Here is a 12,049-nt window from a genome sequence, read left to right as displayed (position 1 = left end):
TGACAGAGGCCATGATTGAATCACGGGGATGAGGGAGGAAAGGAATAAGGATGCCTCCCCCCTCCCCCCCTCCCCAGATGAAGCTTTTCAATACAACAGATGCAAATACGAATACGAATACAAATACTGAGATTCCATTGCCTCATACCCTTATTATCCTTTGCCCTTCCCACCGTCGAGGACACTGCCCTATCATCATCCCCCCATCTTGTCTCAAGATTGCTGCCAAGATCTTATCATCACCTCCCCGATTTTATTCCCTCCTCCTCCTCCTCCTCCTCCACTTTATCCTATATATTTGAATCTAGAAATTAGAATCAACCAACGGAGTAATGTGTTAATATGCATTCCTTTTTCACTTTAGTACTCAGGCTAAAGCATTTTGTTATAAACACGAATAAATTCACCTTATAATAAAGCTCCATGTGTTTTTTCTAGGTCGCTTGGTGTTGGTGGCTGATTAAAGTAATAATATTCCACAAATTATTATTTATTTGTAATTTTTTTAGTATTAAAAAAAACGTTTTTTCCATGCTAGATGGTGGAATTTACCTATTCGTCGACTCTTGCTAGAAATTTGTTGAACATCATTGTAAGACATGCAAGCATTATCTTCTTTTGGTAGACCAAATCATTGCTAGACTTTGAACACTTGAAGCAAAGTCGCAATATTTGTAGAAGAAACACATGGAACAGCAAAAACTACTTTTAATTAAAGTAATTTGGGTCTCCATAATTATTGTTTTTGGTTTTTGGGTCTAAGGCTATAACCACTAATATTACAAATTTAGGTCTCCATAAGTTTATATGTCTTGGTTTCTACTTTCCACTCATATTTTCAAAAATCATGCCAAATTTTGAAGGAAAAAAAACTCAAATCTTGTTTTTACTTTTATTTTAAAAATTTAACTAGAAATTGAAGTATTTTTTTAAGATAGGTGAAAATCATAATAGAGAAGATGAGAAGCAACGGGCATCAATTTCAAAAAATATAAAACTAAAATCAAAATGGTTAACAAAAAAAAATATCTGAAAAACTATTTTTTTTTTAAATTGCTTTTGTTTTTTAATTTGACTAACAATTCAAATGATTTTTTAAGAAAAATACAAACCATGGTTAATAAATTATGATAAACAAATATAATTAAATTAACTACTAAATAGTAATCAAATTTGGTCTAGATTCAAGACTAATTTGATAGACTAATATTAATTTTAAATGTAAATTCCTAACATAAAAAAATGTTCTTGACCATCGAAAAACTACTCCCAACAGAAAGTCTTTGTGATTTTGTTTTATTCTATTTTATGAATTTATTAATCCTAAAAACAGTATTTGAACTCAATTTTTTACAAAGTATTTCCTTACGTAGCTTAATTTGAAGCTTCTAAACTCCAAATCATGGGAGACGCCATTTGAGTGTTTGTATTGATAGTTTTGGGTATAGGTTTAAGTTTAAGCAGATTTGGGTTAATATATCAAATTCATGTTTGCTCTAGGATTTGTCTAAGTATAGGGTTTGATGGACATGCTAATGAGTTGTATTCTATAATTCACTCCTTCCTAAACCCTTCACTTAAACATTTACTAGTCTAAAATGTGTCAGAAACTGTGGACTTGTGATTATCCAATCACACTTTGAATATAAGCTTTCATGATTTTACTTCTACTTTTTTCAAAAGATCTCGTATCAATAGAGATAGTTTTTTTTTTTTTTTTATTGTAAACTCATGATCTTTTGCTTAATTAGCCAATGTGAGATTCCTCTCCTAACAATCTTCCCCTCGAACAAAATACACTATACAGCCTCCCTTGAGGCCTATGGAGACCTCAAACAGTCTCTCCTTAATCGAGACTCGACTTCTTCCCTGAAATTCTCGAACAAAGTACACCTTTTGTTTGACGCTTGAGTCACTTTTGACTATACCTTCGAGGCTTACAACTTCTTTGTTCAACACTTGAAGATTTTATTAACATAGCTAAGTTAAGGGTATGTCTCTGATACATTGTTAGAAACTACAGACCTCTACAATGATATAATATTGTCCACTTTTAACATAAATTATGATGACTTTGCTTTTGATTTTCTCAAAATACATCATTCCAATTGAGATAGTCTTTCTTATAAACTTTTGATCTTCCCTTTTAATTAGCCAATATGGAACTCCTCTCCCAACAATTTTCAACAAAATGTTAATCTCAGGCTCTAAACACCCACATGAGTCAAACATCCCAAAATGACCCCACTACCCTTCATTTAGTCTAATGTTCATTTGGTCTTATATATTGGAAAGGACTTTCATATGGTTCTTTCCTTGGCCATGGTGCAACTCCAACAACTTCCATTTTCATTGGGGAACGTGTATACCATTGTAGGGACGACCACTAGAAAAATTCACTTACGCATGCTTATAAGCAGCCAATTTCTTACTCATTCTTAACTAAAATTCAGAATGGTTGACCAAAACAAGTAGAATTTCATTCAAAGAAACAGGCAGCAAGCAAGCAGCAAAACCAACAACACTTTGTTATTGTTCAAGTGGGCCTTACACTTTTGCTTACCGCACAGCTGGATGGGATTCCCACACTGTTTCCAATGAATGCGAGCCGTTGTGGTTAAAAAGTGGATATCTGCCGTAATGAAAATGTCTCAAAGTCAATAAAAATCAACAGTTTTTTAACTGTACCTGAGAAGCCAATTATGGTTCGGCGGTGGACGTCAGAGAGAGGTGTTCATCGCTGCTGCACTTGGAGTCCTCAGCAAATCTACTTTACAATCCTGCATGTAGAGAATCTGAAAAGGCAGTTAGAGAACAAAAAGATGAGTGCTTGGTATATATATAAAAAAAAGAAGACCAATTTGCTGCAATCAGCACTGTCGCCGGTAGCTAATATTCAGTCACATGAATGGCAAACTACCCCTTCTTTTTTTTCTTTTTTTTTCTTTTTTCCCTTTTTTCCCTTTTTTTTGCTGACTGCGGCTTCGGACAGCAGTTTGAATGTCTTCCGGAATAAAAAATCATAATTTCCAACAGGCATATAGAATGTGCTAGTGGTGGTGCTAGTTAATAAATCATTAATATATATACTTGTCAAATCTATAAAAGCAAACTAGCTAACTGTGATTAATTAGTACCTCTCGAGAATAAATTAATCGGTCTATCCATTAATCAAGTGGCAGGTAAAACCAAGTTGCCCAAGTTTGATGACTGGGACAAGGTAGTAGTGTGCACACAGGACGGTTAGATTATTCCTGGAATTCAGAAAAAGAAAATATAAGACCTACAGAGGTTCACTGTTGATGAACAATGCAATGATCCAACTAATACAACATATACACGATGAAGGTTGGGGCAAGGGAAGCCGTGGAAGGGTGGCGTTGGTCTGTATATCTTTTGGAGTTTCAAAGCAAAAAATGATAAGAGCCATTGACCATGGTATTGTGATGGTGATGCTTGGTAGTCACTTCCCTGCTCTTCGGCCATGTGGCACTCACTATAAGGTCCGTTCGACACAACTTATGGCCAAAATTATACCGAAACTAACGTTTTTGAAATATCATATATGCCTAAACAAACTATCAAACTGATCCAAAATGAATTGAATCGATCAACTACCGATCAAACCATGTCCATGGTTGATATTTCAGCTTGCACGCCTAAACTCTCTCCCTACTTTCTCTTATGTTCTGCACTTCATAATGGATGTTCAAATCTCATCCCTTAACTGAAGTCATCCAATCAATATACATCTTACCAAATTTAATTTAGAGTTCTAATACACTAGACCCCTTTGCAATATCCACAGAGGTTCACACACTCAGATTGACTTCAGTCTTCCTCCACGCCCAAACATTCATCCTAAGAATCGATGATTGCTCACTAATTACACCTCCAGATGTAAAGACAGACATCCATGTCTATGGAGTATAATCTTGAAAACAACATAAAATTTGTGAAAAATCAGAATTCATACGTACTGAAGGGAAGGTCCTACCCATGATAGGAGTTGCAACCTGATAAGGAACAGGTGGGGTGTAAAAACTGGTTTTGAGGCAACAATTAAAAGACAACAAGTACTCCTCTACCATGGTTTAGAAACATCGAAGATTGATCACTCAGCCTGCGAAACAGTTCTACTCTTAAGATTTGCAGCTAAATTTTGGGAACTAACCTATTATGTAGTAAAATCTCAGAGAATAACTTGCTTAAAAACATCCAATATAGGAAGATGGGGCTCGAATCGTACAAAAGCTTTGTTGGATCAAACAATCCAAAAACCACAACAAATTATGATGAACAAGTGATTAGATATTTAGACTTACTATAAAACGAAGCATAGCTGAAAGAAAGCCACAGCGGAGTGAGCGAGAATTAGACTGCAAACAAGATAACACTCTATTCCAAGCTGATACAGTTTGGATGCCTCCATGATATGGCTGGCAGGAAGGGGCCAATGGACCTGCAAGAAGCATTCTGAGGTCAGGGGAATAGAAAATCCATGATATTACTGTCGCCCGATCCTTTCTATTTCAAATAATTAAGATTTGATGTTCATAGTATTACACTTTGGGGGGGGCGGGGGTTTGCAATGGCCTCACATACAGGGAGACCTGAAGAACTCCCTTGGTTGTAAAATCAAAAGCAGATGAAAGTTATCCGGTGTTGTCAATCCAATCTATTATCCATTCTATGTCTATCTGCATTTAGAGTTGTGATCATCACTATGGAATATATGAATTGAGAAAAACAACAGAGGATATTATCCACAAACACCAACCATTCAAGTAAACTAAAAAACTAGAAAATTCCAAGAAACTGTTAGGGGATATTGCTTAAAACGTGATTCCAATTTATCAACACAGTACATACGAAGAACAAAGATTCGTCATCGTACCTTGATCGTAGTCCAAGTCATGGCCATTATAATTACAAGAATCCCAATACTCTCCAATAGAAAACACGGACTTCGCTGCTTCAATATATTCTTTCATGAACCAGAAAAACCATGAATTCCAACTCGAGCAAGTAATTTGTATATTATAATGTATGTTCTAACAAATTTGTGACTAAAAGCATATCACATTGAGGCAGAAATTTCATCGATTAAAAGATTTCCATGTTAATCAAACTTTTGTTAGTCCACGGGCATACATAATCCGTCAAAAATCCCATGGAAAACATGGATCAAATAATAAGCATGCATAATACTTGGGATGAAAACCTTGAGGTCTTAGTTGAAGAAAATAGGGCTGTCCTGCAACCACAACCAAAGACGAAAACAGCATGACACTCCATAAAATATAACCTCATTCGTATTGTGCGATCTTAACCTCGCTATCCGAATGCCCCCACGAACAAGGAAAAGGAAAGGAAGGTAACGAGCTAGAATCATAACAGGGTACTTAGCGGCGAGATGGAGACAATTCATGGCTCTAGCTTAATTCCGTAAGCGACAGAGTACAACCTGCTTCATTTTGAGAATCTATTCCTCAATTCAAACTGGATAAAACATCAACTTCTTAATGTGTTTAAACTAAAAAGCAGAAGATGCGATCAACCTTAATAATACGAATAATCATCTGAAAAGTAGAAATCTCAGATTGGCGCAAAGACATTTACCGGTGATAAATTAAAGAAAGAGATTGGCGCGAAGACATCCACCATTTGCAATCGAAGGATCGGTCTCAGAAGTTTGAAGGCCATTTGATCTGCAGACGCGTGGTCTCGAGATTCTTCGCTAAAACCAATCGAAGGAGAGTGGGATCTGGACCACCATTTCACAATGGCATAAGAGCAAAGAAATTGACGGTTTCGTGGGACGTCCGCTTGAACGTATGCTAATAATTGCTACCTCTGAACCTCCTCGGGTTAAACTAAATTCAATTTGGCGGGTTGGGCTATTTTCAACTATTAATTTGTTGTATTATTTATTTATTTATTAGTTTTTTTTTTCTTTTTTTCCGATGGAATGTTTTATTTTAGGTGATTAAATACCCCTTCAACGTGAACGGAAATTTGGAAGTCCACATTATATTAAAAATATCCCTAAAATATTAATATGTAGATATTTAAAAAATATATATTCAGGGGAGAAAAATAATATTGGTTAGATTGCAAAAATAATATTCACATTTTAAAAGCAGACAAAAGCAGACAAGTAAATAATATGATATAGAAAGACTTGACACTATTTATTGTCACTCACTTATTTTAATTATTTATGTGGCTAATAATAAGAGTTTTTTATTTTTATTTTAAAGGTATTTTTTAAATAAATTTTTTTTAAGAAGATTAATGAAACTATTGAAATTATTTTCAAAGTTTAGAAATATTTTTTAAATAAAGGAGAAATAGTTAGATTTTTTTTTTTTTTAAAGTTTAAAAACAAGTTTGAGATTTTTTTAAAAAAACTGTTTTTATTAAATTGGCGAATTTATGAAATATATATATAAAAAAAATAAAAAATAAAAACCAATATTTTTTCTCTAAAAAACACTATTACCAACAGAAAAATGGAATTTAAAGAAAATTTAAAATTTAAAAAAATAATAGGAATCTATTTTGGACATGGAACTTCTAGCATCTGTTGGGACTCTAAAACCCTAATGGAGACTTCAGTCTATGCCCTTGCCTGAGTAAAATGGAAGAAGAACCGCCAACGCAAACCAGAAGGTCGCCGCCACAACCGTCGATCGAAGAACCAGAACCAAAGAAGCTTAAAATGTCATCCACAACCACCACCTCCGATGACGAAGATGTCAATTCCAATTCTGCGGCACCGAAGAAACAAAGGTACAAGCGCCGCAAGATTGCTATTTTCTTTGCCTACTGTGGCGTCGGTTATCAAGGGATGCAGAAGAATCCAGGCGCTAAAACCATTGAAGCCGACCTTGAAGAAGCCCTATATCTCGCCGGTGCAGTCCCGGAGCAGGACCGAGGGCTCTCGAAGCGCTACGATTGGGCCCGCTCGGCTCGCACTGATAAGGGCGTGAGCGCCGTGGGTCAGGTTGTTTCCGGTCGCTTCTACATCGATCCGCCAGGTTTTGTTGATCGTCTCAATTCGAATCTTTCGCCCCAGATTCGAATTTTCGGGTACAAGCGCGTCACAGCGTCATTTAATGCGAAGAAGTTCTGCGATCGGAGAAGGTATGTTTACCTAATTCCTGTCTTCGCTCTCGATCCTAATTGCCATCGTGATAGAGAAAGTGTGAAGGCTAGTTTAGGGTCTGGTAACGAGCTTGTGAAGTGCTTAGAGTGCTCTGAACGAGGACGCAAGGTCGAAGGCTTGATGGGCAAGCGCAATTTCGAAGTAAAAACTGCGATATCTGAATCAGACATTTCGCCCAACTCTGGAAACGCCATTGAAGTTCCTGATGTTCAGGCAAATGGTGCATTGGAGGACAATGCCACGGCCTCCGATTCTATCAAAGAAACTAGCGTTTTAGTTGAAAACAGTGGTACTGAACTCAATGTTGGAGGCGAAGCTACTGCCAAAATTGAAGGCAGTGAAATGTCTGGATTAGGGAACGATTCTGAGAATGTTGCAAGCAAAGAAAGCGTTAATAGGAATGAGAAATCCTCAGGGAGCTTCAAGTATGGCGAGGAGGAGAAAGCTAGGTTCAATAGGATTTTGAAGAAATATGTAGGAACTCATAACTTCCACAATTTTACTACCAGAACAAAAGCAGAGGACCCTGCTGCTCGTCGCTTCATCATTTCATTTGATGCGGCGACCACGGTTGTCGTTGAAGGCATTGAATTTGTGAAATGTGAAGTTGTGGGGCAGAGTTTCATGCTTCACCAGATCCGGAAGATGATGGGTCTTGCTGTGGCAATCATGAGGAACTGTGCTCCAGAATCATTGATTGAGAAGGCTCTGCAACAGTAAGTAATTTCCATTTTCAACTGCAATTTTCATTTCATTTGTTAATAGAATAGAATAGAATTGGATTCCATCAAGTTTTGGTAATCAAAATTGAAACACAGGGATGTAAATATCAACGTGCCCACTGCACCTGAGGTTGGGCTGTACTTGGACGAGTGCCTATTCACATCATATAATCAGAAGTGGAAAGACAGTCATGAAGAGGTATCTATGAAAGCATACGAAGAGGTAGCAGAAGATTTCAAAATGAAGCATATATATTCTCACATTGGTTCCACAGAGCACAAAGAGGGAGCCGTTGCCTTATGGCTGCATTCTCTAAACCATCGCAATTATCCTGATTTACGCGTTGCTGATGAGGCTGCAGATGATAATGCTAAGAACACAAGTGTTGGCATCGACACACAGGCTGAGACTTAGAAGGTCTTCTTCCACCTTTGCTTTTACCTGCCATTTGGATACTTTCAGCAAAAAATATTAGTTTTGATTGATGATTTACTGCTTCTTTAACTTCAACTCTAATCAGATCATGCATAAATTTTGTTCAAGAAAGTGAGGCAAATCCATTTATTATGTTACGTTCTGATTATGATCTTGAGTCATGTTATTCTTCTATACCCCTACAAGGGTTTGAACTATTTGTACACGAAAATTGTTTAATTTATATGGTGAACCTGAAGTAGTTATAACGTTTACACTATTAGATGTAGGAACTCTAAAATAGCTTAGATCTACCTGTTAGAAAGGATCGGTTCTTGTATTTTCTTTTCAATTGGGCCCGTGCTCTCAAGATCGTCGATGTAGAGTGGATGTAGGCTCATAACTGTTATATTTTTAGGTTGTCGAATAACTCAAGAAGTGGCAAACCTTGAAGGGGAGAGGTCAAATACTTGGTATACTCATCAGTACTGTGATCCAAAGAGAGGATCAGCAACAATTTAGAGCTCAAACTTAAAAAAAAGAATGTCTCATTCGACAAAATTTAGTATGCATTTCTTGAAATTAGTAGTTTTGGCAATAAACATTGTAGATTTCTAATGAATGCGTGTATTTTGTTAATAGTAACATGTATGTATTTGAGTAAGCAGCTTGTTTTCCATTTAATCCATTAGTTCATGTTGATTTTTTTTTTCTTTTTGTTTTTTTTTTTGGAAAAGATTTCTCTATCAGTTAGCTTGTAGGTCTTTTTCCTTGGGCTTTTAAATTTGGCCATAGGTTTAGTTAGCCTCAATAAAAATTCTTTAAAAGAAAATTACAAAATTTAAAAAATTGAACGAAATAATAATTTAGTTGACCTTTTATTTTAGAAGAGACAATAATGATGTCTCTTTAAATTCGTGGAGAAAATAAAAGAGCTCCTCATCATTCAGGACAAATATCTTCTGGACGAAGCGCAAGGCCTTAGAAAAATGGCTGACTGGACCCAACTCCCGCCCGATCTCCTGCAAGTTATCGCCGATAACCTCACCGTCTACTCTGACTATCTCCGATTTCGAGTCGTCTGTCAGAGCTGGCGATCATCGGTCCCCAAAATCCCTCGCCGTCTTCCTCCACAGCTCCCCTGGCTCATAATTCCTCTGTACCACGACTCCCGCTGCGGCTTATTCAACTTTTCTGACAACAAAATCCACTTCCTTCACCTCCCGGAGGCTTCTCTCGGGAAGCGCCGGTGCGGTTCTTCCCACGGCTGGCTTGCGATCGTCGATGAAAATCCGACAATCCTCCTCCTCAACCCCTTAACCAGGGCCAAGCTGCGTCTGCCTCCGCTCTCCACGTTCCCCAACGTCGTCTCTTTCGATTACTCCAGAGTTGGTCGAGAATACCTGATCCGTACACCCACTGGGCACATCTACAGCCGAAATCTGCGGCAGATGCGCGATTCTTTTCTCAAGAAAATCGTTCTGTCCTCAAGTCCATCGAATCAGAACGATTTCTCGGCCGTTGCGATTCTGAATCATAGCGGCGATTTGGCATTTTGCCGGAGTGGCGGTGAATCCTGGACGTTCGTCAATGATGCACCGTCCGATTGCGAAGATATTGTATACTCCGACGGGCTGTTCTACGCGGTGGATAAGCACGGGGTCATTTCAGTGATGGATTTACGCGGTTCCCACTCTGAAGTTTCACTGGTTACTACAGGAAGCCAATCGGCCGGTGATATACAATATTTGGTAAAATTAGGGCGCGAGCTGCTGCTGGTGAGTCGGTATTTGGATATCATCAACGACGCCATGGTTGACGAGCTGATATCTGTAATCTATCGTACGGTACGATTTGAGGTATTCCGAATGGAATGGGAAGGGCCGCGATGGGAGAAGGTCGAAAATTTGGATGAGATGGCACTGTTCGTAGGGGGAAACTCTTCTATGGCTTTCTCTGCATCTGATTTTGGTGGAATCTCAGGGAATTGTATATATTATACGGACGATTACTCTGACAACGATTACCAGGGACAGGGTGAAGAACCGGATATGGGGATTTTCCGGTTGTGCGACGGAAGCTTCGAGCAGCTGCCGTATTACTCCGGCGGCTCCCATTCCCGACGCCGTTTACTTCCACCGATTTGGGTAACTCCAAATCCTTGCTAATTGTGCGTTTCCGGATCGTTTCAATTGAATAATTAATTGCATTTCATCAGTGATCAATACAATCACAAATTGAAAATTTCTAAATAAAAGTTGCCATTTTCTTTGGTTTTTCATATTCTTGATAAATTACCTTTAATGGTTAATTTTTGGTAGTGCAATTATTCCATGGTCAAACCGAAGAGAGAAGGGTTGAAAGTATTTGAAGTTCATACCGCATGAAGAATGACCTCATGGATGGCCAACGGTTACTTCCAATTTGAATTTGAATTCGAAATTGAAATAATTATGGTTAGTGGGTGGTTACTAAAATTACGAGAGTTGCTTTCTTGCTCATCACCAGTTACTCCTCTAAATTTGTATTTTCATAATGAAAGTGAAAAATAAAATTGATATAATAAGCAAAAAAAGACTAGTTTTTTTTTTAATAAAGAAAATTCAATTGTCTTGTCATCCCTCCTGCACTAATTTAGGGTAGACAATCAGTACGCAATAGTGTCTTATCACACAGCCTACTTAGCTTATAGGACAAACGAACACAAGTATGGAAAATAAATTCAATCTCACCTTACTTTTAATTATGTTTTATTAAATACAAAAAAAAAAAAAAAGTATGGTAGGGTTAATTTTAATCTTACATTACTTGACTATATAGACAATATCTTACAAGTTCATTGTAATAGCTTAGACTAGTTGAATTATGGTGGGGTTATTAAAAGAAGAAAAGGGTAGGAAAGATGGCAAATAAAAAGATGCTGAAAATAAATGGGGCAGCAACAAAAAGGAAGAGGTGGGTGGCAATATAGACCACTCAATGCAGGTTATGCATGGAGGGAGGAGAGGAGACAGTGAGGGAGTGGATAGGGGGAAGCAAATATGTGTATCTTCTGAAAGGGGCCATTCAAATATATATGTTGGTTCCAGAGATATGAACCCCAAACCCAAAAAAAGGAGTGAGGAGTAGGGGAGTCGCAGGGGAGTCGCAGGGGAGTCGCTCGCAGGGGAGTCGCAGGGGAGTCGCTCGCAGGGGAGTCGCAGGGGAGTCGCAGGTGCATGTCAACGTTTGGTCGCAGACCCCTTCCAGACTTCCAATGACACGACTCACACCCACACGCAACAGGATTAATTACATGAATCCCTCATTTCTTTATTCATTTTTTTCTTTGTTTCTTTTTTTCTTTGTTCACTGGTCTTTGCCCCAATCCATCTTTTCTTTATTCAAATCTCGCACATAAAGCCAATTCTGCATAACAGTTGCCTTTCACGCTTCCAACCATCTTCTTTAATTCCACCTTCCCTCCTTACTCCCTCTTTCCCCTCTCCCTCCTTTAATTTACTTACTTTATCTTGGAAATCATATGTTCTTTACTACCATCATTACTCCTCCCTCCTCCTTTTTTCCTTTCCTTTCTTTACCATACTACACTACTCCTACTCTCTCTCTCTCTCTCCCCCCCCCCCCCCCCCCCCCCCCCCCCCCCCCCCCCCCCCCCCCCCCCCCCCCCCCCCCCCCCCCCCCCCCCCCCCCCCCCCCCCCCCCCCCCCCCCCCCCCCCCCCCCCCCCCCCCCCCCCCCC

General features: G+C 38.5%; 2 protein-coding genes and 1 long non-coding RNA gene across 9 annotated transcripts; 2 read left to right on the top strand and 1 right to left on the bottom strand.

Moving 5' to 3' along the window:
- Positions 1–2,688: 2,688 nt before the first annotated feature.
- LOC111443627 lies at positions 2,689–5,844 on the bottom strand. 6 transcript variants are annotated; one of them, XR_002710538.1, is made up of 6 exons: positions 5,623–5,844; positions 4,898–5,502; positions 4,567–4,700; positions 4,326–4,462; positions 3,138–3,254; positions 2,689–2,795 (listed from the first exon to the last, which is right to left on the bottom strand). It is a non-coding gene; the product is annotated as an uncharacterized LOC111443627 (long non-coding RNA). The 6 variants fall into 6 exon arrangements; XR_002710536.1 differs by having other exon boundaries at positions 4,898–5,470; XR_002710537.1 differs by having other exon boundaries at positions 4,898–5,467.
- Positions 5,845–6,549: 705 nt separating this feature from the next.
- Positions 6,550–8,583, top strand: LOC111442957 (tRNA pseudouridine synthase A). Its single transcript, XM_023080520.1, has 2 exons — positions 6,550–7,887; positions 7,990–8,583. Exons 1-2 carry the CDS (start codon positions 6,644–6,646, stop codon positions 8,306–8,308), a joined length of 1,563 nt encoding a protein of 520 aa, XP_022936288.1. The 5' UTR covers positions 6,550–6,643; the 3' UTR covers positions 8,309–8,583.
- Positions 8,222–10,821, top strand: LOC111442958 (F-box protein SKIP23-like). 2 transcript variants are annotated; one of them, XM_023080521.1, is made up of 3 exons: positions 8,222–8,311; positions 9,259–10,455; positions 10,630–10,821. In XM_023080521.1, exons 2-3 carry the CDS (start codon positions 9,298–9,300, stop codon positions 10,693–10,695), a joined length of 1,224 nt encoding a protein of 407 aa, XP_022936289.1. In that variant the 5' UTR covers positions 8,222–8,311; positions 9,259–9,297; the 3' UTR covers positions 10,696–10,821. The 2 variants fall into 2 exon arrangements, with proteins under 2 accessions (XP_022936289.1, XP_022936291.1); XM_023080523.1 differs by lacking the exon at positions 10,630–10,821 and having other exon boundaries at positions 9,259–10,589.
- Positions 10,822–12,049: the final 1,228 nt, after the last annotated feature.

This window comes from Cucurbita moschata, unplaced genomic scaffold (assembly GCF_002738365.1).
Source record: "Cucurbita moschata cultivar Rifu unplaced genomic scaffold, Cmos_1.0 Cmo_Scf00005, whole genome shotgun sequence".
In the NCBI taxonomy this organism is placed as follows: domain Eukaryota; kingdom Viridiplantae; phylum Streptophyta; class Magnoliopsida; order Cucurbitales; family Cucurbitaceae; genus Cucurbita; species Cucurbita moschata.
Note: the sequence above shows the minus strand (reverse complement) of the source record. Positions and strands in the feature narration are given on the sequence as shown.